This window comes from Zalophus californianus, chromosome 5 (assembly GCF_009762305.2).
Source record: "Zalophus californianus isolate mZalCal1 chromosome 5, mZalCal1.pri.v2, whole genome shotgun sequence".
Classification (NCBI taxonomy): domain Eukaryota; kingdom Metazoa; phylum Chordata; class Mammalia; order Carnivora; family Otariidae; genus Zalophus; species Zalophus californianus.
Window position 1 is genome coordinate 95,126,782 of NC_045599.1, and position 27,736 is coordinate 95,154,517.

Genomic DNA, 27,736 nt, shown 5'->3' on the forward strand with positions numbered 1-27,736 from the left:
GCAACCCGTTACTACCTGGGGCTCAACAATGGTTTGGTAAAAATACTCACTGAGTCTCTACTCTGTGCTCAACCAGTACTGGCTGCTGGGGAAATGGTAGTGTCGGAGACAGACATTGTCCCTCCTTCTAAGAGATCACAGTTCTGTCTAACAGAGACCAGGGGACAAAGGAATCACTAATGTGTGCATTCACAGTCTCTTTCCCTTCCCCATCTGCTGAGCAAATTCTGGCCCAGCTACCTAATATTTTTGAAGAGTAGCAGCATTCTCTGTAGAATCAAGAGTGGGAGAGATTGGGGAAAGGATTTTGGTATGTTTTGCTGGATGTTAAGAATGCATTTGCTCTTTTCATCTCATTCCCTTTTCAAGACTAAATAAAGATATGAATTTTTTAAAAATTACCCATTGGACATGGGGCTGTTTCCTTGAAAGGAACATCACATTGTGATGGTCCATAGATGGCCTTAGCCATTATCTGAGGTACACTTAAATAACTATCTAAATGCAGTTGTGACAACTATTTATATTCAATTGTGCTATAAAGATAAAGTTCAGGCTGTTGCAAGAATGTATATCAGAAAAGTCTGGCCTAGTCTGAGTGGTCAGGGAAGTCTTTGCCAGGTATATGACATGTAAATAAAATCAGTCAGGAAAAGAGAGTGAGAAAGGAAAATGTTTCAGGAAAAGCAAACATACATTCAAAGGCCCTGAGGCAGGCTGGAGCTTGATGCATCTGAAAAAAGATCTGAGGAGAAAGGAATAAGAGAAAACTTAGAGAGGTGTTGTAGGCCATCCAAGGATTTTGACTTGATCCTAAAAGGAATGGATACTCACTGAAGGATTTTATGAGAGGCAGTCACACAGTTCTGACCTATAATCATTTACCAGCTTACATCTTCTAGTAACCATACACCACCATGTGAGGTTCATACTAGTCAGTCCAGCCACACTGGGAAAATTGAGAAGTCTAGTGCTTCTTTAACTTAAGAGCAATTTGAGAGTTTGCTGAGTTGAGTCATAACATTTGCCATGCCATATAAGAGCATATATAGTTGGTGTTAAACAAATGCCCATTATCCTGAATTAGGATAAAAATAAAATAAAGCTCAAAAGCGAAGTCATCCCAAAAAAGCATAACAAGAATTTATCAAAGTTAAGGGGACTTGCCTTAACAATGTCTTGTTACTCTCTCTACTCACTCCTAGAAGACTAATGAGAGCAGTCTGAGCAAGTTCAAAGGGGAAAGGGAACTGATAACAAAATGAAGACAGTTCTGGATCAACCACTGGTTAAAATTCAATTAAGTTGTACTATGGTGAGAGCTGTGAATTGTGAAAGACTGATGAATCACAAACCTGTACCTCTGAAACAAATAATACATTATATGTTTAAAAAAAGAAGAAGAAGAAGAAGATAGTAGGAAGGGAAAAATGAAGGGGGGGAAGTCGGAGGGGGAGACGAACCATGAGAGACTATGGACTCTGAAAAACAAACTGAGGGTTCTAGAGGGGAGGGAGGTGGGGGGATGGGTGAGCCTGGTGATGGGTATTGAAGAGGGCACGTATTGAATGGAGCACTGGGTGTTATACGCAAACAATGAACCATGGAACACTACATTTAAAAAATTAATTAATTAATTTAAAAAATCAGTCAAGTTAAATGTAGCTTTTCTGGGGCACCGGGGTGGCTCAGTTGGTTAATCGACCAACTCTTGGTTTCAGCTCAGGTCATGATCTCTGGGTCCTGGGATAGAGCCCTGCATGGGGCTCCATGCTTACAGGGAGGCTGCTTGAAAATTCTCTCTTCGTCTCCCTCTGCTCCTCCCCCAGCTTGCATGCACACATTGTCTCTCTAAAATAAAAGAAATAAATCTTTTTTTAAAAAAAAAGTTAAATGTAGCTTTTCTTCCTTCTTTTTAAAAATTTATTTTTTAAAAAGATTTTATTTATTCATTTGAGAGAGAGAGAGAGAGAGTGCATGCGTGCTGGAGGAGGCGTAGAGGGGGAGGGAGAGAGACAAGCAGACTTTGTACTGAGTGTAAAACCCGACCTGGGACTTGATCCCCACAACCCCGAGATCATGACCTGAGCTAAAACCAAGAGTTGGACACTTTACTGAGCAAGCCACCTAGGTGCCCCTCTTCTTTTTTTTTAATAAGTTCCAAAAATTTTAGTGGAATTTTCAGCAAACTAAGGAACTGCCAAAGCTCCACAACAACAACAACAAAAAAAAAAAAAAAAAAAAAAAAAAAAGACAATCATTTCCCACTGGTTATTTCCAAAATGTCTTAGTGAAATACTGGGTCTTTCCCAGGACCTTTGATCACATGTAGAATGCCCAGTAGAGAACCAGCCTATTAGGTCTAAACATTAGGCACCAGCAATTTTCTCCTAGGGGAAATGCAATCATAAATAAGAAAATCAACTTAGAGGGCTGAGCTGGTTCTATCCATCTCTGCCCAGGAAGACCTGGATGGTAAATCCAAAGCTCCACCCGGCACCAAGACAGGTGAGACCTACTGCACATGACACTCTCCTCTGTGGAAGGGGAGGACCATCCCAACTCCTCTTCAAGCTTTTTTTTGGAAATTAGCCTTGCCACTGGCCAGATGTCTAAACTGCTTCTTTTTGGTCCTATGGAAATTTACCTTAAATTTCCCAAACCAAATCTCTTCAGGCATCCACTGGAATCAGTCCATGATTCATCCCCACATCGAAAGCTCAGTCTCAGCCAAATGTCCCCAGTCCACATTTGGGCCACATTGAAAATGCCCTCACTTGCCTTTGGCAAGGAATGCCTTGCCTTGCCATTGCATGTCAACCCTGGCTAGGCAGGAGTGGACAAGACTGATTTCTTAGGGGAAGAACAGCTATCTAGAGTGGGAAGTGAGTGTTTCCAAGTTCCCCTGCCCCTCTCTTGTATCATGTCTCTTCTCATCTTTCTTTGTTGTCTACTTCCCCTGCCCCCCCTTTTTTTGGTTCTTGCCCCCTTCATCGACCCTTCTCCTCATCTCTCAGTTTCCTGAGGGCTTCCCTGTATTTCTGGCCCTCTCAGAGGCATCACTCAGGCATGCCCCATTGAGCATATCATCTGGTGTGGCACATCAGGGAAGAGAGCTGCCATGTCACTGATCCATTGCCTTTCCACAGAGCTGGTTCAGGTCATCCATCACTTAGATGGGCCAGTGGGCCAGGCACCCCTGTCAACTTGATCATGAAGCATCATGTTTTCCGAGAGGCAGGACCGGTCCTATGAGTGCTTTCAGGGTCTTTGTCACAGGTACCTTGGGAATAGCTAGCAGGGACCTCAAATATGCGACCACGTGTTGGCTCAAAACCCCACTGGAGGAGACCGGCAGGGTCACCACCTGGAACGATGGTCTGAGCCACAAGCAGAGGCCAGAGGCCCAGTAGTCGGGGCTGGAGATGTACCGAAGTCTTTTCCCTGGAGATTCTCAAAAAGGTGTTCTCGCTTCCTCAAGCTGAGGCACCCAGAAATTCCCTACTTTCTCCATTCTCAAGAGCAATCAGTTAAAGTGGTAATAATAATAGCCACTGCCACTTGAAGCTCTGTGTGTCAAGCCCTGTGCTTCATGTGCTTTTTCTCATTAAAGTCTGAGGAAAAAAATGACCCTGTGAGGTTGGCACTAATATTTTGCAAATGGGCAATCAGGCTTAGAAAGATGAGCTACTTGCCCTAGGTTAAGAAAGAGTAAATGGAGTAGCCAGGATATGAACTCAGGCAGATTTCAGAGTGGACATTCTTAGCCTGCTATCATCCTGGAGGAAACGCAGCTCTCACCATTTACTTCCTTTTTTTTTAAGATTTTATTTATTTATGTGACTGACAGAGAGAGAGCAAGCACAAGCAGGGGGAGTGGCAGGCAGAAGGAGAAGCAGGCTCCCAGCTGAGCAGGGAGCCTGATGGGGGGATAAATCCCAGGACCCTGGGATTATGACCTGAACTGAAGGCAGACGCTTAACTGACTGAGCCATCCAGGCACCCCCACCATTTACTTCTTTATTCCCATTTTATTTTGTTTATTTTGTTTTGCTTTGTTTTTGTTTTGTTTCTATTTTTTACTTAAATTTTTATTTTAATTTCAGTTAATTAACATACAGTGTTATATTAGCTTCAGGTGTACAATATAGTGATTCAACACTTCCATAAATCACCCTGTGCTCAAAATGACAAGTGCATTCCTTCATCCCCAACACCATCGCCTATTTCACCCATTCCCCACCTACCCACCTCCTATATAAAGTGGGAATTTTTAGTCTAGCTAACACCACCTGTATGAATCTCATTTTTCTGGTTGTTCTCCAGTATCAAAAACCTATTTATAAAACCCTACTGTGTAACCATAACCACACTATGGGAAAAATTTGGTGGTAAATAATATTTCTACCTGACTCACATATCCTACATGAAGCTATTTCCACATTTTCCACATTTTCAGGCTCAGTTTCTCTTCCAGGTAGGAATTTCTCCACAAGTAATGATGGGAAAAAAAAGATGCTCTGTGCTCTGCTAATTCCAACCTCTCATATATAGAGAAGTCAGGCAATATTGAACACACCTACCTTATGACCATTTGCTTGTTGGGGTCATAGAGAGACATGAAGAGCTCAGCATCTTCTCCAATTCGGCACACAAAGTTCCTCACAAAGACATAGAGGCTGTGGGTGGGGGATGAGGAGATCCGGGAATACATTCCATAATCTGGCTGGTCTTTGGACTAAGAGTTGGAGGGAAGAAAGGAGAAAGGTGGAGAAAATCAGCCCAGTAACACTTAGGATTCAAACCTGAAGATTTCTTCAGTATATGCAGGTCTACCAGCAAAAGTTGCTGTGATCTGAGCCAAGTCACTTTGACTTTCTTGGCCTTGATTTTCTTATTTTGGGAAATACCACTGTTTGGCCCAGGCTTCCTCATAAATTTAATGTCATAAAAAACACAAACCATACAAAGAAAAAAATGCTTAAATGGACTTCATCAAAAGTAGAAACTTCTGCTTTTTTAAAAATGCATTTAAGAGGGAGGAACAAGATGGCAGAGGAGTAGGAGACCTAATTTGGTCTGGTCCCAGGAATTCAGCTAGATAGGGATCAAATCATTCTGAACACATACGAACTCAACAGGAGATTGAAGAATAGCAGCAACTTTGAACAGAAAAGCGACCACTTTTTGGAAGGTAGGATGTGCAGAGAAGTGAATCTGAAGCGATATTTGGGAAGATTAGACGGCAGGGGAGGGGGGCCTCTGTCAGCTGCTACCAGCAAGTACAGAGCAGCAGAGCACAAAATCGGAACTTTTAAAAAGTCTGCTCCACTGAGGGACGTCGCTCCAGTGGCTAAGCAGGGGGGTGGAAACTTCGCTGGGACAGTGTGGTCTCAGGACCCCCGGGGTCACAGAAAGACCGGGGGTGCCTGAGTGCGGCAGAGCTCCCAGGTATCGGAGCGGGGAAGCCAGCTGCAGAGACGGAGCCGAGGCACAGGCTCTCAGCTCAGGGTTGCCATAAACCGTGATCCGCGGCACAGTCGGGCCACTGCTTCTCCATTAGGGAACCCAACAAGCGGCAGATCTGGGGAGCCTCCCCTTCCTCCCCAGGAGGAGCGGTGAGGGAGTGCACCGCAGGGATCTGCTGGGCTTGGAGACTCCACACGGGGTCAGGTGCCAGAGATAGAAACGCTCGGTCACAGGCCGGGTGAGCACGGAGTGCGGCCAGAGACCGGGGAGACGGGAGTGACTGCTTTTCTCTGGGAGTGAACTGAGGAGTGGGGCCCCGAGTTCTCGGCTCCTCCGGGAGCGGATTGGGAGACCGCCATTTTCACTCTCATCCTCCATAGCTGTACGGAAAGCTTGCAGGGAACAAAAGCTTCCGAGAGCAAACCCGACCAGATTACTTAGCCCAGACCTGGCAAGGGCAGGGCAATTCCGCCTCCGGCAAAGACATTTGGGAACCACAGCAACAGGCCCCTCCCCCAGAAGATCAGCACGAACAGCCAGCAAGCCAAGACCGAGTTTACTGACCAATGAGAATGGGAGAACTCCAGCGCTAGGGGAATACTGCACATAGAATTCATGGCTTTTTTCCCATGGTTCCTTAGTCTTTCAAAGTTGATTTTTTTAATTTTTTTTCTTTCTCTTTTTCTTTTTCTTTTTTTTCTTTGAATTTTTCTTTTTCCCTTTTACAACCAACATCTTATCAATCCCTTTTTGAAAAAATCTTTTTGATTTTTCATTTTTAGAGTCATATTCTATCCCTTCATAGTAGTTAACTTTATTTTTGGTAGATATATATAAGTTGTTCTCTCTTTAAAATTTTGGGATACAGTTTCTCCTAATAGACCAAAACATAACCTAAATCTCTAGTGTATGGCTTTGTTCTATCTCCTGCCGGATCACATTCTCTCCCTATTTTTAAAAATCCTCTTCTTTCTTTTTTCAACTTTCTTTTTTTTCAACTTAAATCCAACTTCTTTCTTTTTTCAACATCTTATCAATTCCTTTTATAAAATCTTTTATAATTAACATCTTTACAGTCATATTCCATCCCGTCATCGTATTTACCCTTGTTTTTGTACATATATGTTTTTCTTTCTTTAAAATTTTGGGAGGCATTTTCTTATAACAGACCAAAATACACCCAAAATCTAGTGTGTGACACTGATCTATGCCCCAGCCTGATCATATTTGACCATATTCTTTTTTTTTATTTTCTTTTTCTTTTATTTTCTTTTTCCTTTCTTTTCCTTTCTTTTCCCCTGGTTTCAGGTCTCTTCTGATTTGTTTATGTATATTTTTCTGGGGTTGCTGTTACCTGTTAGCATTTTGTTCTCTCATTCATCTATTCTCCTCTGGACAAAATGACAAGATGGAAAAAATCACCTCAAAAAAAAGAACAGGAGGCAGTACCAACTGCCGGGACCAATCAATACAGACATTAGTAAGATGTCAGAGCTAGAGTTCAGAATGATGATTTTAAAAAGACTAGCTGGGCTTGAAAAAGGCATAGAAGATATTAGAGTAACCCTTTCTGGAGAAATAAAAGAACTAAAATCTAACAAAGTCGAAATCAAAAAGGCTATTAATGAGGTGCAATCAAAAATACAGGCTCTAACTGCTAGGATAAATGATGCAGAAGAGAAAATTAGTGATATAGAAGATCAAATAATGGAAAATAAAGAAGCTGAGAAAAAGAGAAATAAACAACAACTGGATCACAAGGGCAGAATTTGAGAGATAAGTGATACCATAGGATGAAAAAATATGACAATAATTGAGATCCCAGAAAAAGAAAGAGAGAGAGGGGCAGAAGGTGTATTGGAGCAAATTATAGCAGAGAACTTCATTAATTTGGGGAAGGAAACTGGAATCAACATCCAGGAGGCACAGAGAACACCGGTCAAAATCAATAAAAATAGGTCAACACCCCAATATCTAATAGTAAAACTTACGAGTCTCAGAAAAAAGAGAAAATCCTGAAAGCAGCTCTAGACAAGAGATCTGTAACCTACGTTGGTAGAAACATTAGAATGGCAACAGACCTATCCACAGAGACCTGGCAGGCCCAAAAGGACTGGCATGATATATTCAGAGCACTAAATGAGAAAAATATGCAGCCAAGAATACTATATCAAGCTAGGTTGTCATTGAAAATAGAAGGAGAGATAAAAAGCTTCCAGGACAAAAAAAAAAAAAAAAAAAAACACTAAAGGAATTTGCAAACACAAAAACAGCCCTATAAGAAATATTGAAAGGGGTCCTCTAAGCAAAGAGAGAACCTAAAAGTAACATAGACCAGAAAGGAACACAGACAATACACAGTAACAGTCACCTTACAGACAGTACAATGGCACTAAATTCCTATCTTTCAATAGTTACCCTGAATGTAAAAGGGCTAACTGCCCCAATCAAAAGACACAGGCTATCAGATAGGATAAAAAAAACAAGACCCATCAATATGCTGTCTGCAAGAGACTCATTTTAGACCCAAAAACACCTCCAGATTAAAAGTGAGGGGATGGAAAACTATTTATCATGCTAATGGACACCAAAAGAAAGCTGGGGTGGCAATCTTTATAGCAGACAAATTAGATTTTAAACCAAAGACTATAACAAGAGATGAGGAAGGACACTAAATCATACTTAAAGGGTCTATTCAACAAGAAGATCTAACACTTGTAAATATCTATGCCCCTAACATGGCAGCAGCCAATTATATAAGCCAATTAATAACAAAAGCCAAGAAACACATCGACAACAATACAATAATAGTGGGGGACTTTAACACCTCCCTCACTGAAATGGACAGATCATCTAAGCAAAAGATCAACAAGGAAATAAAGACTTTCAATGACACACTGGACCAAATGGACTTCACAGACATATTCAGAACATTCCATCCCAAAGCAACAAAATACACATTCCTCTCTAGTGTCCATGGAACATTCTCCAGAATAGATCACATCCTAGGGCACAAGTCAGGTCTCAACCAGTACCAAAAGATTGGGATCATTCCTGCATATTTTCAGACCACAATGCTTTGAAACTAGAACTTAATCACAAGAGGAAAGTCGGAAAGAACTCAAATACATGGAGGCTAAAGAGCATCCCACTAAAGAATGAATGGGTCAACCAGGAAATTAAAGAAGAATTAAAAAAATTCATGGAAACCAATGAAAATGAAAACACAACTGTTCAAAATCTTTGGGAATGCAGCAAAGGCAGTCCTAAGAGGAAAGTATACAGCAATACAAGCCTTTCCCAAGAAACAAGAAAGGTCTCAAACACACAACCTAACCCTACCCCTAAAGGAGCTGGAGAAAGAACAGCAAATGAAGCCTAAACCCAGCAGGAGAAGAGAAATAATAAAGATCAGAGCAGAAATCAATGAAATAGAAACCAAAAGAACAGTAGAACAGATCAACGAAACTAGGAGCTGGTTCTTTGAAAGAATTAATAAGATTGATAAACCCCTGGCCAGACTTATCAAAAGAAAAGAGAAAGGACCCAAAGAAATAAAATCATGAATGAAAGAGGAGAGATCACAACCAACACCAAAGAAATACAAACAATTATAAGAACATAGTAGGAGCAACTCTATGCCAGCAAATTAGATAATCTGGAAGAAATGGATGCATTCCTAGAGATGTATAAACTACCACAACTAAACCAGGAAGAAATAGAAAACCTGAACAGACCTATAACCACTAAGGAAATTGAAGCAGTCATCAAAAATCTCCCAACAAACAAGAGCCCAGGGCCAGATGGCTTCCCAGGGGATTTCTACCAAACATTTCAAGAAGAATTAATACCTATTCATCTGAAAATGTTCCAAAATATAGAAATGGAAGGAAAACTTCCAAACTCGTTTTATGAGGCCACAATTACCTTGATCCCCAAACCAGACAAAGACCCCATCCAAAAGGAGAATTACAGACCAATATCCTTGATGAACATGGATGCAAAAATTCTCACCAAAATACTAGCCAATAGGATCCAACAGTACATTAAAAGGATTATTCACCAAGACCAAGTGGGATTTATCCCTGGGCTGCAAGGTTGGTTCAACATCCGCAAATCAATCAATGTGATACATTTACATTAATAAAAGAAAGAACAAGAACCATATGATCCTCTCAATAGATGGAGAAAAAGCATTTGACAAAGTACAGTATTTTTCTTGATCAAAACTCTTCAGAGTATAGGGATAGAGGGCACATACCTCAATATCATAAAAGCCATCTATGAAAAACCCTCAGCTAATATCATTCTCAATGGGGAAAAACTGAGAGCTTTCCCCCTAAGGTCAGGACCACGGCAGGGACGTCCACTACCACCACTACTATTCAACATAGTATTAGAAGTCCTAGCCACAGCAATCAGACAACAAAAAGAAATAAAAGGCATCTGAATTGGCAAAGAAGAAGTCAAACTCTCAGTCTTCATAGATGACAGGATACTTTATGTGGAAAACCCTAAAGACTCCACCCCAAAACTGCTAGAATTCATACAGGAATTCAGTAAAGTGGCAGGATATAAAATCAATGCACAGAAATCAGTGGCATTCCCATACACCAACAACAAGACAGAAGAAAGAGAAATTAAGGAGTCGATCCCATTTACAATTGCACCCAAAACCATAAGATACCTAGGAATAAATCTAACCAAAGAGGCAAAGAATCTGTACTCAGAAAACTATAAAATACTCATGAAAGAAATTGAGGAAGACACAAAGAAATGGAAAAATGTTCCATGCTCATGGACTGGAAGAAAAAATATTGTGAAGATGTCAATGCTACCTAGAGCAATCTACACTTTCAGGGCAATCCCTATTAAAATACCATCCACTTTTCAAAGAAATGGAACAAATAATCCTAAAATTGTATGGAACCAGAAAAGACCCCAAATGGCCAGAGGAATGTTGAAAAAGAAAAGTAAAGTTGGTGGCATCACAGTTCCAGATTTCAAGCTCTATTACAAAGCTGTCATCATCAAGACAGTATGACTGGCACAAAAACAGACACATAGATCAATGGAACAGAATAGAGAGCCCAGAAATGGACCCTCAACTCTATGGTCAACTCATTTTGACAAAGCAGGAAAGAATGTCCAATGGAAAAAAGACAGTCTCTTCAACAAATGGTGTTGGGAAAATTGGACAGCCACATGCAGAAGAATGAAACTGGACCATTTCCTTACACCACACACAAAAATAGACTCAAAACAGTTGAAAGACCTAAATATGAGACAGGAGTCCATCAGAATCCTAAAGGAGAAAGCAGGCAGCAACCTCTTTGACCTCAGCCGCAGCAACTTCTTCCTAGAAACATTGCCAAAGGCAAGGGAAGCAAGGGCAAAAATGAACTATTGGGACTTCATCAAGATAAAAAGCTTTTGCACAAGCAAAAGAAACAGTCAACAAAACCAAAAGACAACCGACAGAATGGGAGAAGATATTTGCAAATGACATATCAGATAAAGGGCTAGTCTCCAAAATCTATAAAGAATTTATCAAACTCAACACCCCAAGAGCAAATGATCCAATCAAGAAATGGGCAGAAGACATGAACAGACATTTTTCCAAAGAAGACAGCCAAATGGCCAACAGACACATGAAAAAGTGTTCAACATTGCTCGGCATCAGGGAAATCCAAATCAAAACCTCAACGAGATACCACCTCACATCAGTCAGAATGGCTAAAATTAACAAGTCAGGAAACGACAGATGTTGGCAGGGATGTGGAGAAAGGGGAACGCTCCTACACTGTTGGTGGGAATGCAGGCTGGTGCAGCCACTCTGGAAAACAGTTTGGAGGTTCCTCAGAAAGTTGGAAATAGAGCTACCATATGACCCAGCAATTGCACTACTGGGTATTTACCCCAAAGATACAAATGTAGTGATCTGAAGGGGTACATGCACCCCCCCCGATGTTTATAGCAGCAATGTTCACAATAGCCAAACTATGGAAAGAGCCAAGATGTCCATCGATAGCTGAATGGATAAAGAAGATGTGGTATATATATGCAATGGAATATCATGCAACCATCAAAAGGAATGAAATCTTGCCATTTGCAATGACATGGATGGAACTGGAGGGTGTTAGGCTGAGTGAAATAAGTCAATCAGAGAAAGACATGTATCATATGACCTCACTGAGATGAGGAATTCTTAATCAGGAAACAAACTGAGGGTTGCTGGAATGGTGGGGGGTGGGAGGGATGGGGTAGCTGTGCGATAGACATTGGAGAGGGTATGTGCTATGGTGAGCTCTGTGAATTGTGTAAGACTGTTGAATCACAGACCTGTACCTCTGAAACAATACATTATATGTTAAAAAAGAAGAAGAAGAAGAAGATAGTAGGAATAGAAAAATGAAGAGGGGCAATCGGAGGGGGAGACGAATCATGAGAGTCTATGGACTCTGAGAAACAAACTGAGGGTTCTAGAGGGGAGGGGGGTGGGGGGATGGGTTAGCCTGGTGAGGTATTGGAGAGGGCACGTATTGAATGGAGCACTGGATGTTATATGCAAACAATGAATCATGGAACACTACATCAAAAACTAATGATGTAATGTATGGTGATTAACATAACATAATAAAATAAAATAAATAAAATTAAAAAATTAAAAATGCACGTAAGAAAATGAAAAGGCTAGGCACAGACTGGGAAAATATATTTACAAAGCATATATCTGATAAAGTATTTGTATTTAGAACATACAAAGAGTTTCTACAACTCAATGATAAAAAAATCAACCCAATTAAAATGGGTAAAATATTTGAACAGATACTTTACAAAAATAAGGATACAAATGGCCATGGCCAGTAAGCACATGAAGAGATAGTTGCTCAACATCACTAGTCATTCAGAGAAATGCAAATTAAAACCACAATAAGATACCACCATAGAACCACTAGAATGACTAAAGTTAAGAGACAGGCAAGACCAAGTGTTGAAAGAAGGCAGAGCTACTGGAACTCTCATATACTACTGATGGGAATGTAAAATTGTACAGCCCTTTTGGGAAATAGTATGGCAGTCTCTTAAAATGTTGAACATACACAAATCATAGGATCCAGCCACCCTATTGTCAGGTATTACTTGAAAAGAATGAAAATATATGTCTGCACATATGTTTGCAAATGTTCTTAGCAGTACTAATTATATAGGCCCCAGGTGGAAACAACCCCACATGTCCAATGATGGACAACTACTTGATGGTACAGCAACTCAACAATAAAAAGGAAAAAATATATACAATATGAACCTCAAAAACACCATGCTGAGTAAAATAAGTCACACACAAAAACCATATGATTTCATTTATATGAAACTCAAGAAGAGGCAAAAGTGTAATCACAGAAAACAAATTAGGGATTGCCTGGGCCTGGAGACTGGGAAAGGGGATCAATGACAAGGGGACTCAAAAAAACTTTCAGGGTGACACACCTGTTGATACCGTGACTATGGTGGAGTTGACTCAACACTATACCTTAGTAAGATTCAGTAGACTGTAGTTCATAATGAATTAATTTTGTGTGAAATTATCTTAATAAAATTAAAAACAAAGTTGTCTTCAAATAATACACAGTGGCTAAAATGATTTTTTTAATCATAAGTCAGATTATGTTAAATTTGAAAAAAAAAAGTTTCCTTGAACTCTTTTGTTGGCTTTCCATCATACTTGGGATAACATCTTAACTCTTTTCCGTGACCCCTCTGGCCCTGAGACAGCTGGCTTCTGCTCCCTACCTCTCCAAATCATTGCTTACACTTTCCTACTGCTCATCATTGTCCCATCCACACTGGTCTTTCTACTCCTTGAACATTCAGAACACAGTCCTACCTCAGGGCCTTTTCACTTACTGTTCCCTCTGCCTACAACACTTTGTCCCTAGGTCTTCCCAAGCCTGGTGACTTCATATTATTCAAATGTCAACTCAGATGTCTCTTCTGAGAGAGGCCTTTCTTGATGGTACCTTTTAAAATAGCTCCTGATTCATATAACCCTAGCTTATTGCCTTTTAGAGACTTAACATCATCTGGAATTAATTTGTCCAGTTATTTATTTACTTCTTATTGCCTTTCTTCTTTTCCCCTCTCTGGAATATAAAATATCCATGAGAAGAGGAAACTTGCCTTGCATTAAACTACCTGTGGGATAGATGCAGAATGAATTACAGACCCGAGTACAAAAACACAATAAAATGCATGTGGTAACTGATCATCTCAGGTCATAGGACAGATGTCTCCTTGAATAATATAGAGTCTAGTTAATTAGCCTATTGTTTGAAGTTTATGATGTATATGAAGTATATGACTGCTATATGACTGCCAAAGCCTATTTTACAAAGCTCACCATTTCTTCCTTGATGCGCTCTGTGATTTTATCTGTCGCTTCCTCGTGTGCATGGAACAAGCTGATGACGCTGGTATTATCAGGGTCTAAGATATTTCCATCGTCATCTCTGACAATCAGATCAAGCTCAAGAATTCTGAAAAGCAAAAACAGAGGGTGGGGATAAATCAGGGGAGGCTTAAGCCTTTAAGATGTTGGTGAGAAGTTTATACCAGAAAGTTCTCCTGGTCTCTGAGAATTGCAGACTTCCATGGAACAGCTCTACACCAACAGCCTTGCACACAGCCGTGAGGCATACTGGTACAGTTCAGCCTCTTTGGGTGGTACTGTGGCAATGTATATTCAGTTTGCTTAAAATGTATATCTCCTGCGATACTGAATCTAGAGAAACATACACATTTGAACGAGAACTTGTGTTACAGCATTGCCTGCATCAGCAAAATGTTGAACAAAATCACAATGTCTGTCAAAGGGAGAATAGCTAAGTAAACTGTGACCTGTAATGGAATTCCATGTAGCAGTGCTTAACAAATATGATATAGCTTTAATATGTTTAATGATATATCTCAGTGGAAAAAATAAAGTATGGAAAGATGCACACACTAGGTTAATATAAATAAATAAACCAAGCCAGATATATTGTTAGGTTGAACGTACATGAATGAAAAGAAAAAAGAGAAGGGTTTGGACAAAAAGTGCCAAACCACCAATATTACCAACAGGGGTACCTGTGAGGAGGGGTAGGACTCTGGGACCAAAAGGGGTGGAGGGGTCAAAGGAGACATGTGCCTTATCTTAAATTGTTTTACAAATGTGATATGATATAATATAACATATAGCAGAGAATTTATTCAAATGTTATCTATTCAACATTTTGAACACAGTTGCTGGGGAAAAAAATCTCAGATATATTGCTTGTTATCCACAGCTTGCTCTTTTGCTCTTTGACTTCCAGGCCACAAGATTTCCCCTGCTTGGTATTGATTTGTTTCAACTGCATCTGTCATTCTGATTGGCATCAATGATACTTAATAACAGCAAACACATAACACTTGCGGTAAGCTGACGTACATTAAATGTTTTACGTATATTAATGCATTTTATGTACTATTAATACCCCCATTTTACAAATGAAGAAAAGACCAAAGATGTGGGGGCTAATTAATTTGCTCAAGGTCACATAGCTAGTTAAAAAGTAATGTGGCATCCTGGTCTGTACTCTTAACCTCTACGGTATACTTTCTAGATGGGAGGCACTTAGGAACAGTACTGGATTAGGGGACCAAGGATAGGTTTGCAGAGGCCTCGATTTGAAGCTGCTTTTGCACTTGATGTTGAGACGGAGGACCTCGCTGTCCATACAAAGAAGGTAGGGGGAAGTGGGCTGATGAAGACTCTGAGAAGGCCAACAGTGGTCCTACTAGGCACCATTACTGAGTACCAGATTCTGGAAGGCAGCAAGGAGAAATGAAGGAGACAAAGTTTCCATCTCTTATTTGAGAACCAGAGTGAGAAGCACATCTCTCATCTCATCCAAATGCAAACAGAAGGGAGCCAAGGTTCACCCGTTTGTCCACATTCATTAGGAAATTAACTTCCAACTAGATATGACTCATAATGCTGCACAGCCATGCTGCCGAACGGGCGATGCTAAGGGGGAATAAATGCTTTCAACTAATGCTGAGCAGAGGCTCGTGTGACCTCAGAAAAGATGGAGCATAGCCAACACATAATCTAATGCCAAGATCTCTCTGGCTCCTTTTCTTCAAAATTTATCAAAGTGGATTCGGTTCTAAAATGTATGAATAAAACATTCTTTAGGGTCCAGCTACCTTGGGATTTGGAGGAGTCATTTGAGGATTCCTCACTCCTTGGAGACCAAGGAGCTTGCCCATTATTGGTCTCACATGGAATTTCAGAAGCTTTAGTAGTTACAGCCCAGGACTATCAGGAGTCCCATAACCCAGCGTCAGGAAAGGCTGTCTCCCAGTTGAACAGCAGACCATTTACTTTGGAGAAATGAGTATTCTGACATTCTCTCCTCAGAGGTAGTCCCACACTGCTCTCTTCTGTTTGAGAAAGTGATAAGATGAAGCCAAAACAAGTGCAGGGGAAGAAGCCTCTACTGTATGCATTTTTCAAAAACAAAAATATTTTAATGGTAATGAAAACAGAAATGGCTCCTTCTGCGGCTCCTGATCATCCCCTGGACAAATCCAAACTCCTTTATTTGGCACTTAGGCCTTCAAGGTTCCAGCCCCAGTCTGCCTTCCTCTCCATGTTCATGTTAATCTCTCAGCTGCTCGCACATTCTCCCCCTACCCCCAGTTTCTTTACCTAATAATTCCCAGTAGTCTTGTTAGATTCTGGGCAGATGTCAGCCACCTCCCTGCCTCCCCTTGCCCTTTTGTCTGTGCTTCCTGCTCTTGGGAAAGGCATGACTTCCTACTCCACTGTCTGTTCACTTCTCTCTCTCCCATATTAACCTACACTGTCCTTGGAGGCAATAGAATGCAGTAATAGTTAAGCACTTGAACTCTGGAGCCAAGCTATTGGTTCAAATTTCAGTCATCTGGGGCAAAATGACCTAATCACTTTATGAACCTTAGTTCCGTCATCTGAGAAATAGGGATGATAATAGTACTTACCTACTTCATAGAGTTGTCATGAGATTTAACTGAATTAATATATGGAATGTGCTTAAAACAGCACCTGGCAGATAGTCACCACTCAGTAAGTTATTCTTAGTTCTCTGCTTGCTTTTATTGTTCATATAGCAGCTGTATTTTGTAAATATCTGTGTCCTCGAGGCCTAGCAGGTGCTCAACAAAAGTTTGAGGTCTGAATGAAGGAACAAAGTGAATGATGGGAGAAATAGTCTCATTCTGGTCAGTCCTACAGCCCTAAATTCCTATCCATCATGCTTCCCTGACTCTCACAGTGTGAGGCAGTGCACCTCACACAGCTCCTGACGCTCTGCCCAGAGGTCTGGACTTCTGGCTTTCAGGAAGCCATCCACCCCATATTAGAGCTCTGAGCTCCAAACACGCCAAGCCGGTGATAATTGAAGGTGTCCAAATCTCCCTCCCATCCAGCTAAGTCATCAGGGAAGGGAGGCAAGAAGCAAGGGACTCCCTAGCTCAGGGCCTCCGTTTCCAAGGATGGCTCTCACTTCCCAAAGGGAAGTGACTGAAACCAGAAGCACAGGGCTGGTCCAGACAATGCTGCAGAGGCACCGCTGACCTGGGGAGGACCCTCTCCTCCTCCTTCTCCCATCACCGCCATTCATGCACTCATCCAGCTATCATTCACTGAGCACCTCCCGTGTGCAGACCCTGTTCCCGACACAGAGAGGTAAATTAGATGGCCACTGTCTTATAGAGTTCCCGTCACAGCAGGGGAGAAAGACCAGTAAGGAGGTGATTACTGTGGAGGGTGCTAAGGGCCTGCAAGGGCACCTAACCCAGCCAGGGGTGGGTAGGGGAAAATCAGAGAAGACTTCCTATGAGCGGTGACCATTTCTTCCACCCTTGGCCTTTTTTCTTAGGATGAAGAAACAACATCTGAAGGTCACAGAGGCCATTACTGCAAAGCAGCTAATCTCCCTTGATACTCACACTCCCAGCTGTGACCATTCCCAGCTATCGATGTCACCGCACCAGTGGCAGCAGCAGCTGAGTGGCAAATCCTTCCTGTCACTTTGGGATGATGTGTATTATGAGCAGATTTGGACACGCTTGCCGCCAGCAGGGAAACCAACAGAGGGACTGGGCTCCTGGGATGGGAAGCAGCTGTAAGCTGGACCCGTTGACTTTCCTAATGCCTATGGATCTTCTTCCTAGTGCATATGACAAAGGCAAGAAAGCCTGGCTGCAGGGAAATTTCCTTCTTATCGCATTAGATGGGCTCTTTCTACTTCCCCCTTGGGCCTTATGACCCAGGCTTCTGACCCATTTCACAATCTTCTAGACCTGCCATGCTCTCTCATGAACTCCTACCTTCCTTTTCTTTCTTTTTTTTTTTTCCTACTTAATACTTCTTTATCTTTCAAAATTCCCCTCAGGTTTACCTCCTTCAGGAAGCCTTCCTTGATTTCCTTCTCCACATTGAATTAAGAGTACTCTTATTTTATAAGCCATCAAACTTACCACAATGCATATTAGCAGTTTGCTTGTAGCTTACTCCTAACCAGACTGTGGTTCCTTAGCAGACAGGAGCTTTTATTTCTAGAGCTTCAACAGCTAGCAAGGTATCAGACCAATCAAAAGTGTTCGAGACATGTTTGTTGTTGGGATGAATAAGCAAATGAGTAGGATTTAGAGGTCATCCAAATAACCAGGAGGTAGGGGTTCTCAAATGCATCCAGGTAGCATAGTGGCGGGCCTATGGACTCTGGAGCCAGATTGCTTGGGTCTAAATTCTGGTTCTGCCATTAATAGCTATGCAATTCTGGACAAATTACTTGGCCTCTTTAAGGGCCTTAGTTTCTTCATCTGAAAACAAATGTGGACAATAAAACTGCATGCCCCATAGAGTTATTATAAGAATTAAATAAGACACTGAATGTAAAACATGTAGCATCAAGCCTGGTACATAATAAGCTTGGATTAAGTGTTACTTGTAATATTATTATCACTACTATTATTATCAGTGGGTTGTCCTGCCTCGAAAAGTTGTCTCATGTTCTCTTTAACTTAAAAGCATTCAAAATCCAAACACTTTCTGCTACTTCCCTTTTGAGGAAACACTTTTGTAACTATGCATATGAGTTAGCTGATGGCATGTGGCTTGGATAATTTAGGATGGGGGAAGGGACATTAAGTCTCACACTGGGATTTAAGGGAGAGTTTTGTAAGTGCAGAAATAAAATGACAACTAAGCCAAAAGTGTACCAGCATGACTGTGCTCCCCAGCCCCTCGGAAGTAGGTTAAATGAGTGTCCTAAATCTCTCAGCCCAGTAATAACCACTGCATAAGCAAGCCCTCCCTCTGCTTGCATGTCCCTAGGTCCCACGGGGGTGATAAGAAAGGCACACAAGCACCAAGTTGGTAACAGCCTTCTCCCAAATAGAAAGTGGCAAATGCGCATCTAAAAATGAAACCAAGTTTCTCTGGAGGGAGACAGGGAAGAAGGGGGGTAGGTAGGAGAAGAGAGCATTTTTTCTGAGAAAAGAGAAACTTACTTGTTGCCATAGTCAATTTTAGATGTGACTTTCTGCTTCAGTTCCTTCAGCTCATCCTTGGGCAGAGTTCCTGAGAGGAGCTGGGACCGCCACTCCATCAGGTCATACATCATGGACTGCACCTGCATGAACCGTTCTTTTTTGCTGGCCTACAAGACAGGAAACAGTGCACAGTCACCTGGACCGACGGTGTGTTGGCATCTATGTGGCAAACTGTGCCAAAGTCAGTCAAGCACGTTCAGGGGCCATGGCATGAACATCTCTCCTGGCCCCTACCCAGTTACCAACGGATTGGGCGGTAGTCTCCGTCGTCCACATATTTCCTCCCGCTGGGCCACAGAGACTTCCAGAAATGAAAGTGATAACCCTAATCACTTCTTGGCTAAAGTAAGCGTGATCTCTGGACGGCCATCAGAAAAGATACTCGTTGAGCAGAAATGCCATGAATATCTGCTGTAACGCAGGTCCTAGAGCTTAAGCTCTTTAAGGCTGGGAACCAGGACCATTTTTCTGGTGATAAAGGCTTATTTCTAGGGCAGCATTCCCCCACATGTGACATGTACAACCTGTGGGACACAATGGCTTTGGTGATACAAAGACCCAGTGTTAAATCACACAGACCCATATGGTGATTCTCCTTCCATCCTTCTGTAGAAAGGAAGGAGAAAGGTGCAGTTTCATGGTAATATGTCTTTTTTTTAAAGATTTTATTTATTTATTTGATGGAGAGAGACACAACGAGAGAGGGGACACAAGCAGGGGGAGTGTGAGAGGGAGAAGCAGGCTTCCCACTGAGCAGGGAGCCTGATGTGGGGCTCAATCCCAGGACCCTGGGATCATGACCTGAGCCGAAGGCAGATGCTTAACGACTGAGCCACCTAGGTGCCCTTCATGGTAACATGTCTTTAACCCCTCTCTCGCGTTTGTCAATTCCTTTTTTTAACAAAGAGAGGTTTTGAGCTCAGAGCTTTTGACAGGTACTATAGCAAGCATTTAATAACATTGCCTTGTTTTCATTGTATTTATTTGAATAATGTTCTTCTAATCATGCCAAGCACTTTTGGCTTTCCATTTGGGAAAGCATGTGATACACACACACACACACACACACACACACACACACACACACACACACGTATTTGTCCTTTGTCCCCAGTTCTTGGCACACAGCTCCTAAAGCCCTTGAAATTTCCTGAGTGATAAGAGCCTCTTTTCTTATTCATAATGGGCTCCTTTTGACCATACCTGAGTTTATGCTAATGACATGACTCTTGGTGGCCCCCTCCACAGCTTCTGGATGGGAAGCTGGATGCCAGAGGAATCTACCATGTGATTAGAGAGTTGGAACTTTCAGCCCCACTCCCTTCCCCCTTCCCCTTCAAGGAACAGAGAGAGGCTGGGGATGGAGCTCAATCACCAATGTCCAAAGATTTCATCAATCATGCCTATGTAACGAAACTTTGATTAAAACTTTCAATCAAAAGATTCAAGGAGCTTCCCAGATAGTGAACATATCTATGTGCAGGGAAAGTGGCATGCCAAGAGAAGGCATGGAAGCTCTGTGCTCACCCCCATCCTACTTCCCTTACCTGTGTATCTCTTCCATTTGGCTGTTGCTGCATCATAGTCTTTTTTTAAAAAAACACTTTTTTTATTTTATTTTATTTTTAAGATTTTATTTATTTATTTGACAGAGAGACACAGTGAGAGAGGGAACACAAGCAAGGGGAGTGGGAGAAGGAAAAGCGGGCTTCCCGCCGAGCAGGGAGCCTGATGCGGGGCTCAATCCCAGGACCCTGGGATCATGACCTGAGCTGAGGGCAGACACTTAACGACTGAGCCACTCAGGCACCCCTAAACACTTTTTTTTTAAGATTTTATTTATTTATTTGAAATCATGAGCAGGGGGAAAGGCAGAGGAAGAGGGAGAAGCAGACTCCCTACTGAGTGGGGAGCTGGACATGAGTCTCCATCCCAGGACCCTGAGATCATGACCTGAGCCGAAAGCAGTCACTTAACTGACTGAGCCACTCAGGCACCCCTGCATTGTAGCCTTTATACTAAAACAGTGATCAGAAGTATAGCTCTTTCCAGAGCTCTGTGAATTGATCTAAGGAATTAGGAGACCCACGGTGGAGGTAGAAAGGAATGATGAACCCCTGAATTTGTATTAAGTTTGGACAGAAGTGCGGATAGCCTGGGGACCTGAGACTTGCAACTGGCATCTGAAGTGAGGGCAATCTTGTAGTTTTTAGTTCTTAAACCTATGGAATCCGAAACTGACTCTGGAGAGTCAGCGTTAGAATTGAATTGAATTATAGTGTTGGAGAATTAGAAATTGTTGTTGGAATGACATGGCATGCTGTAAAATTTCTTACATAAATTACTTAAGTTTACTAAAAGGGGAGCCAATTTAGGTATTAAGTAAATATAATACAGGTGGTATGCAGACATGGCAAGAATCATGAAGGTGATATTGGAATACCAGAGGTTTAAAGTTCTCTTTACTAAGGTAAAGGGCACGATGGACTTGATATTCAAAGATTTCTTAAGGGAAAACACCAAGCTTCCACGGTGTAGGTGTATGTGATGTTTAAAAAGGGGTAGCGGAGGGGCGCCTGGGTGGCTCAGTCGTTAAGCGTCTGTCTTCAGCTCAGGTCATGATCCCAGGGTCCTGGGATCAAGCCCCGCATCGAGCTCCGCATCGAGCCCCACATCGAGCCCTGCATCGAGCCCCACATCGGGCTCCCTGCTCCATGGGAAGCCTGCTTCTCCCTCTCCCACTCCCCCTGCTTGTGTTCCCTCTCTCGCTGTGTATCTCTCTGTCAAATAAATAAATAAATAAAATCTTTAAAAAAAAGGGGGGGTAGTGGAGATGAATACTTAAACCAGTTGAGCTTCAAGTTACTGTTTTCCCCCTAAACTTTCCTAACAACTTTTGGGAAACTTTTATAGAATTGGATGGGCCAATTACCATATATTATGAAGTATCCACATGGGAGTCGACATTTATGACCATAAAAGTTAAGTCTACAAATAGCGTGTGTACACCAGCAGGTGTGCACAGTGCTGTAACAGAGATGCAGTAAGACTTGGTTGACATTTTCACTCTCAGCTTAATGGTTTTCTTAGCTAATTGCTTTCATTAGGAGCTTTAGAAGCATCAAAGGAGGATTTAAAATTAGATTTGCTTCAATACAGGGAAAACACATACAAAATGTGCTCTTTGTTTTTCCAGGGTCAAAGCTTCCTCATAGATCTAAGGACAATAGCCGTTAATTAATTAATTAAGTTAATTAATATATTAGAATGGTGTTTTTCCAGGTACTGTCAGCAGACTACCAGATCAAAATCCCCAGGGTTTATTATAATGTGGAGTCTCATGACAGGAAGCTTTATTTTTTAACAAAACTTTTTGCACTAGTTTTAAAACTGAAGGATCACATCAGATCCCCATGTATTATGGCTGGGTCACAAGCTCACTGTGTGGCTTTGAGAAAGTTACCTAACTTCTCTGGACCTCGATATACTCATACTGTTTGTCCTACTATGTCACGGGAGCTACCTTGGCCTGCCCTGTTCATGGCTGAATTCCAAATCTGAACCAAAGCAAAGACCTCAGGAAGCTTCCATCCCAGGGAGCAGGGTTCTGGGTCTCACCACGTAGAGCTGTTTCCAGATGCTGCCCCATTCCCAAAGTGTCGTTGTCACTTCTTGTGCCAGAGGAATTTCTGCAGGAATGATGTTCTCGATATTTCTATTTAAGGTGGGAGACAAAATTGTGTGAAATTGAGACCCAGGTGCTAACAAGATAAAATGCTGGCAAATTTGCATTAAGCTGCAGCTGCTGAGAGGGGCCTTGCTGGCAGGACACTAAACCGCCTCCAATAGCCACACCAATTATGTTATGCAAATGCAAAGAACTTCCTTTTTAATGTCCTACTTCACTGGGGTGGGCCCTTCAAGCTCATTATTCAGGATTAATTGACTTTAATATAGTTCAAAGGCAGCTGCCAGTGAAAAGTTTGACTCTCCAAACTTCCTAATACCCCAGATCTGAACAGAATCAATGTGGATTAGATCTTCCATTGCATGAGGAAAGGAGGACACACAAATAAACGTGGGCACGGAGAAGGGGGATCAGCTGATTCACATCTGCCAAGTCAGGCTGTCAAAGTAGATAGGACAGAGACATCTGTGAGCCATGGGAGGGTCAGGTCTGGTGAAGAATGACAAATACCTTCTTTTCTCCACTGTCACTTCCTTGATGTGGATAAAGGATTTAGGGAAAATGCCCTGTTGGGAATAAAATAAGATAAGATAAAATAAAATGACATATCCTTACAGAAATAACTGACCCCAGGCCCTCATGGTTTTTCCCAAAAAACATTGACTGGTAAAACCCTCAAACTTTACAGGAATAATTCATTCTCTTATTTCTACTTCTCATCAGCTCTCCACCAGTTGTTCTAGATTCCGTAATAGCCCTGGATTCCCAAGGATGCTCCAGTCCCATTTTGGACACTCATCCTTCCAGATGAACAAGACAGGAGAGCATAAAAGACTCACTCTAAATGAGACAAGGTGCTCTGTCTCTCCCCTGTCCTGCCCAAGGCCAGGAAAGCAGTCACCCTTCAGTCATGGCTGGAACATCAGGTCCTAAAGCAAAACAGCATCCTTGGTTGCATATGGGCTATCTTGATATGAGACCTATTTTCCCCTGGATTTATTTTATTGTTCTTTGGAGAGCAGAGTAGGATCATGCCTCCCAATCAACATGTCGGGGAGGAAGGAAGAAGTGTCTTATTTCCTTGCCCCCTAAGCTTGGCTCAGGTAACAAGAGAAGCTTATCAATTACTTGGAAATTCCTTCATAAATTAACCAGGGTGCACACTGGAGACATCCGCTTCTGCACGAGACACCGTAAACAATAAGACCAGTAAAACACGTGGCTGCTCTCATGGAGACAATGGTGTAATATGGAGTTGGAACAAGTGAACTCCCCAAGGGCAGAGACTGGACTCGTCTCTGTGAGGTGAGGCAATGCTGAATGCCACCGCACAACTCTAGAGAAAGGCAGCAGAAGATAAATTGCAAATAAAACATGCACTCAAGGAAGGGAGAAATCATATGTAATTGTCATATCAGGAAAAGTCGAGCTCCAGAGGTGAGCCTTGAGGGGGAAGGGAGTTGAGGCACAGCAAGGGCCGACGTGTAGAGGTGGGAAAGCACAGGACGCAAGGAAGGAGAAATGAGACAGAAGTGCTGGGGAGCTATAGTGGGAGATAACTGCCCAAAGGGATTGCAGCCTCAGGCAAAGACACCTAACATTGTTTCAAATAAAAACAGATTGGCCTTACCTGTAACATTTTGTGCTTTAGGAGGTATCCCCTATACCAATCTGCAAAGAGAAAATAAACAGGTCTCTTATCTATTCCTACAAGTTTATTGCTGGTTTTGTTGTTGTTGTTATTGTAGTTCTGTTTGTTTTTAACTAGCAAAGAAACTACCGCAAAGTGCTTTAGACCTTAGGTACAGATCCGAGTCTGGCTAGGCTTCAACAATCTGTTGAATTTGTTGCCAACATCTCCAAAAAGCATCTAAAAAGACAGGGGTTTCACATACCGATATGAATTTCCTCCTTTTGAAAAAATAGGAGGCCCAGGGATGGTGGTCACAGTTGGCTTATGGTGAAGGGCAGCTGTTCCCATCAGACAGGGCAGGTGCCTCCAGCTCACCAGCCTCCACCCAGCCCTTCACTTATTTCCATTACTTGCCTGGGTCCTGTGTTCATGTGCATGTTTCAACCTCTGCCTTACAGACCTAGATAGGCTAAGGGAGTCTGGCAAACATCCTAAAATAATACCCACAGTTTTAACAGCAGCAAATGATGTCTAATATGTGACTTGCAAAAGTTAGTCATTACAAAACAGATAAGTTCAGAGATGGGTAAAAGGACAGGAATTTTATAAGGTTCTTCCCTTCACAAGAACATCAAAAATGATTCAATTAACAGAAGTCCAAATTATACACCATCCTCGAACAAAATGAGCCTCAGTGTAACAAGTATTGATGACTATAATGAGTCCACTGGCCTTTGGAATGATTCAAGCACAGCCAAGTAGTGGCATTTGTCATCTTTGTAAATAAAAAGCGTCTGTCAGGAGCCTCATTAGCAAACCCTCATTACTGGGCTGACAGATTGTTGTCGAAACATATTCTCAACAGACATACGTGCAAGCCCCCAAACAAACAAGTTAAAATGCAAAGTCACCCTTCATAGTCATGAGCCAGCTTGAAGGTCAGGTCCTAAAGAAAATTCTAAAGCAACAGAGGCCCACAGTGGCTCCTATTTTGAGAAACAGAAAGAAAGGAAGGAGAAAAGGAGAAAAGGAAGGAGAGGGGAAAAAAAAAAACAGAGAAATGAATGGAGATCAGAGAGAAAGAATCTCAGGTTTGGAATAAAGTACCGTTCTAGGCACTCATCATATATGGAGTCTTTTAATCCTTATACAAACTAGGAGGTAGGAACTGTAATTATCCCATTTTGCAAGAGTGGCCTACCTGAGGCAGAGAAAGTTAAGTAACTTTCTCAGGGTAACACTAATAAGTGACAGCGTCAGGATTTCAATGTAAGCAGCCATCATACTGTGTTTCCTGTCTGATGGAGGAAGGAGCATGGTCCTTTCCTAATATTTCCTTCCCTCAATATCTGAATCCCCATGATCTCACTAAGCTACTTTCCAGCTGAATACTTCCAGTGCTGGCAACTTCATAAAGCATCACATTCTATGTTTACACTCCTCTAATAATTTGTCCATAACTACTGGTAATAATTAACCACTAACAATAGCACTTATCCTTTCTGAGTGCTTGCTGTGTGTCAAGAATTCTGGTAAAATTTTTGTTTTGTTTCTTTCAAATTATAAATTAATCTTCACAACAATCCTCTAACGTAGATACTATTATTGCCTCAGTTCTGCAAATGAAAACAGAGAGGCACAGAATGATTAAGTAACTTGCTCATGGTCACACAGCTAGTGGGTAATGTAACTAAGATTTAAATCCAAGCATCTAACCCCACAGAGATGACACTCCACAGCCTTGCACTATAACAACTTCTTTGTTTGCAGTTCTACATCATGTCACCAACTAAAAAAACATCTTTGGAATATTGCTAGCTACCATTTACTAATTACCTAATGTATGCAAAGCTGTACACTAAGTGCTGTACATTCTCTCTTTTAAAAATCAATAATTATCATCATCAACAACCAAGAAAGTCATGCATATTTTCTATTTTATTTCCTGAACCCACAGATTTTGAATACTATCGCTTTTTTCAGTTATTTTTTTCAGTCATTTCAACATATTTCCATGACAACAAAGTAAATGAAACATGCTTCAAACTTAACAAAATGGAGTTTACTGATGATTTGACCTCCTCATTCAGAAGAGAAGAAAACTTTACTTTCACATGACCTATCTCTAAAGCAGACCCAAAGGGCCATCTCCCTGCAAAGTGGCACTTTAAAAAGACACCGTGTCAAGTGCTCATAATGACACCCTCTTACCCTAAAAGCAAAGAACTTAGATCACTCTCGATGGAGTTGTTGGTCCAGAAGCTGCTACATGGCTCTGAGTATACCCTACTCAGCAAGCGGTAGATCCAAAATTCTCCTTGCAGAGCTCTTTGCAGCTGAACCAAGAATGAGGTAATGCACTTAGAAACTTGGAAAGAGCTCCAGATATCTTTGAGAAAAGCAAGTCTCAGAATGGTATGTATGGTGTGGTCCCATTTCTAGGAAACAACAAAAGCTATGCCTTACTTTAAAAAGCATAAGCTTCTAAGGTCAGCCTCCTCCCTCATACCTTACCTTTGTTTCATTTTACTAGTAAACATAATTCAAAATCTCCCTGGGAACCACTGTACAGAAACCCCATTGTCTTCCTACTAAGAGTAAGCCCCCATGATCCAGACAGGTGTATATATCTGTAGGTGGACTGGAACTTTCCCTGTTGTTCCAGAAGGGAAGCAAATAATTGAAGGTGGAGCAGACATTCCCTCTGAAGGGCTTATAAAGAAGAGTCTAAACAAGCAGGGCTACCCCCAAAGACCATCCCACTACCACAGTCTATGTAATTAGAAGAGAGAGAGAGAGAGAGAGACAAAGAAACAGAGGGGTCTTTGGAGGTGGTAGTTGCTGCCTTAGGAGTGCTTGGTATAGCTTCCCCACCCCTAAGCCAAATCCAAACATGGGGGTATGGTCCAGGAGATTTACTCCTAAGGACATGTGGTATCTCATTTGCCAGCTACAAGATTATCCATACAGGGCACTGGCTGATCTTTGGGCTTATTTGATCAAGGAACACAGAGAATTGGAAAGAAAGCACCCCAAACTCCTACCCACCCCAACTTTGTTTAAACTGGAGAAGGAAGGGTGGCATTAAACTGGATATAGGATTGAAGTCTTCTTGTGAAATGTCATTAAATATCAGGAAAGATATCAACCAAATATGACTGAAGAAAGTGATTGAAGAAAAATCACAGTGATTTTTTTATGTTTATCTCCCCATGAGGAGTTCTGACTGCTCAATAAACATGTATTTTGCACATCTAAAATCAGAACATAGAATGCTTATTCAGGCTCTGGGTAAAAGAGGCAGCCTGAGAGATGTACTA

The 27,736-nt window shown here is 41.7% G+C and overlaps 1 protein-coding gene across 1 annotated transcript in view; it reads right to left on the reverse strand.

Moving 5' to 3' along the window:
- The window catches only part of DOCK2 (dedicator of cytokinesis 2), a 407,160-nt gene that overhangs the window by 353,297 nt on the left and 26,127 nt on the right, over positions 1-27,736 (reverse strand). Inside the window, exons 3-8 of the mRNA XM_027605817.2 lie at positions 24,414-24,454; positions 23,294-23,349; positions 22,714-22,810; positions 19,054-19,202; positions 13,871-14,006; positions 4,584-4,738 (exon numbers count right to left, since the gene is read on the reverse strand). Of these exons, the coding sequence (XP_027461618.1) occupies positions 4,584-4,738; positions 13,871-14,006; positions 19,054-19,202; positions 22,714-22,810; positions 23,294-23,349; positions 24,414-24,454 (634 nt within the window). The remainder of the gene's footprint in view (positions 1-4,583; positions 4,739-13,870; positions 14,007-19,053; positions 19,203-22,713; positions 22,811-23,293; positions 23,350-24,413; positions 24,455-27,736) is intronic.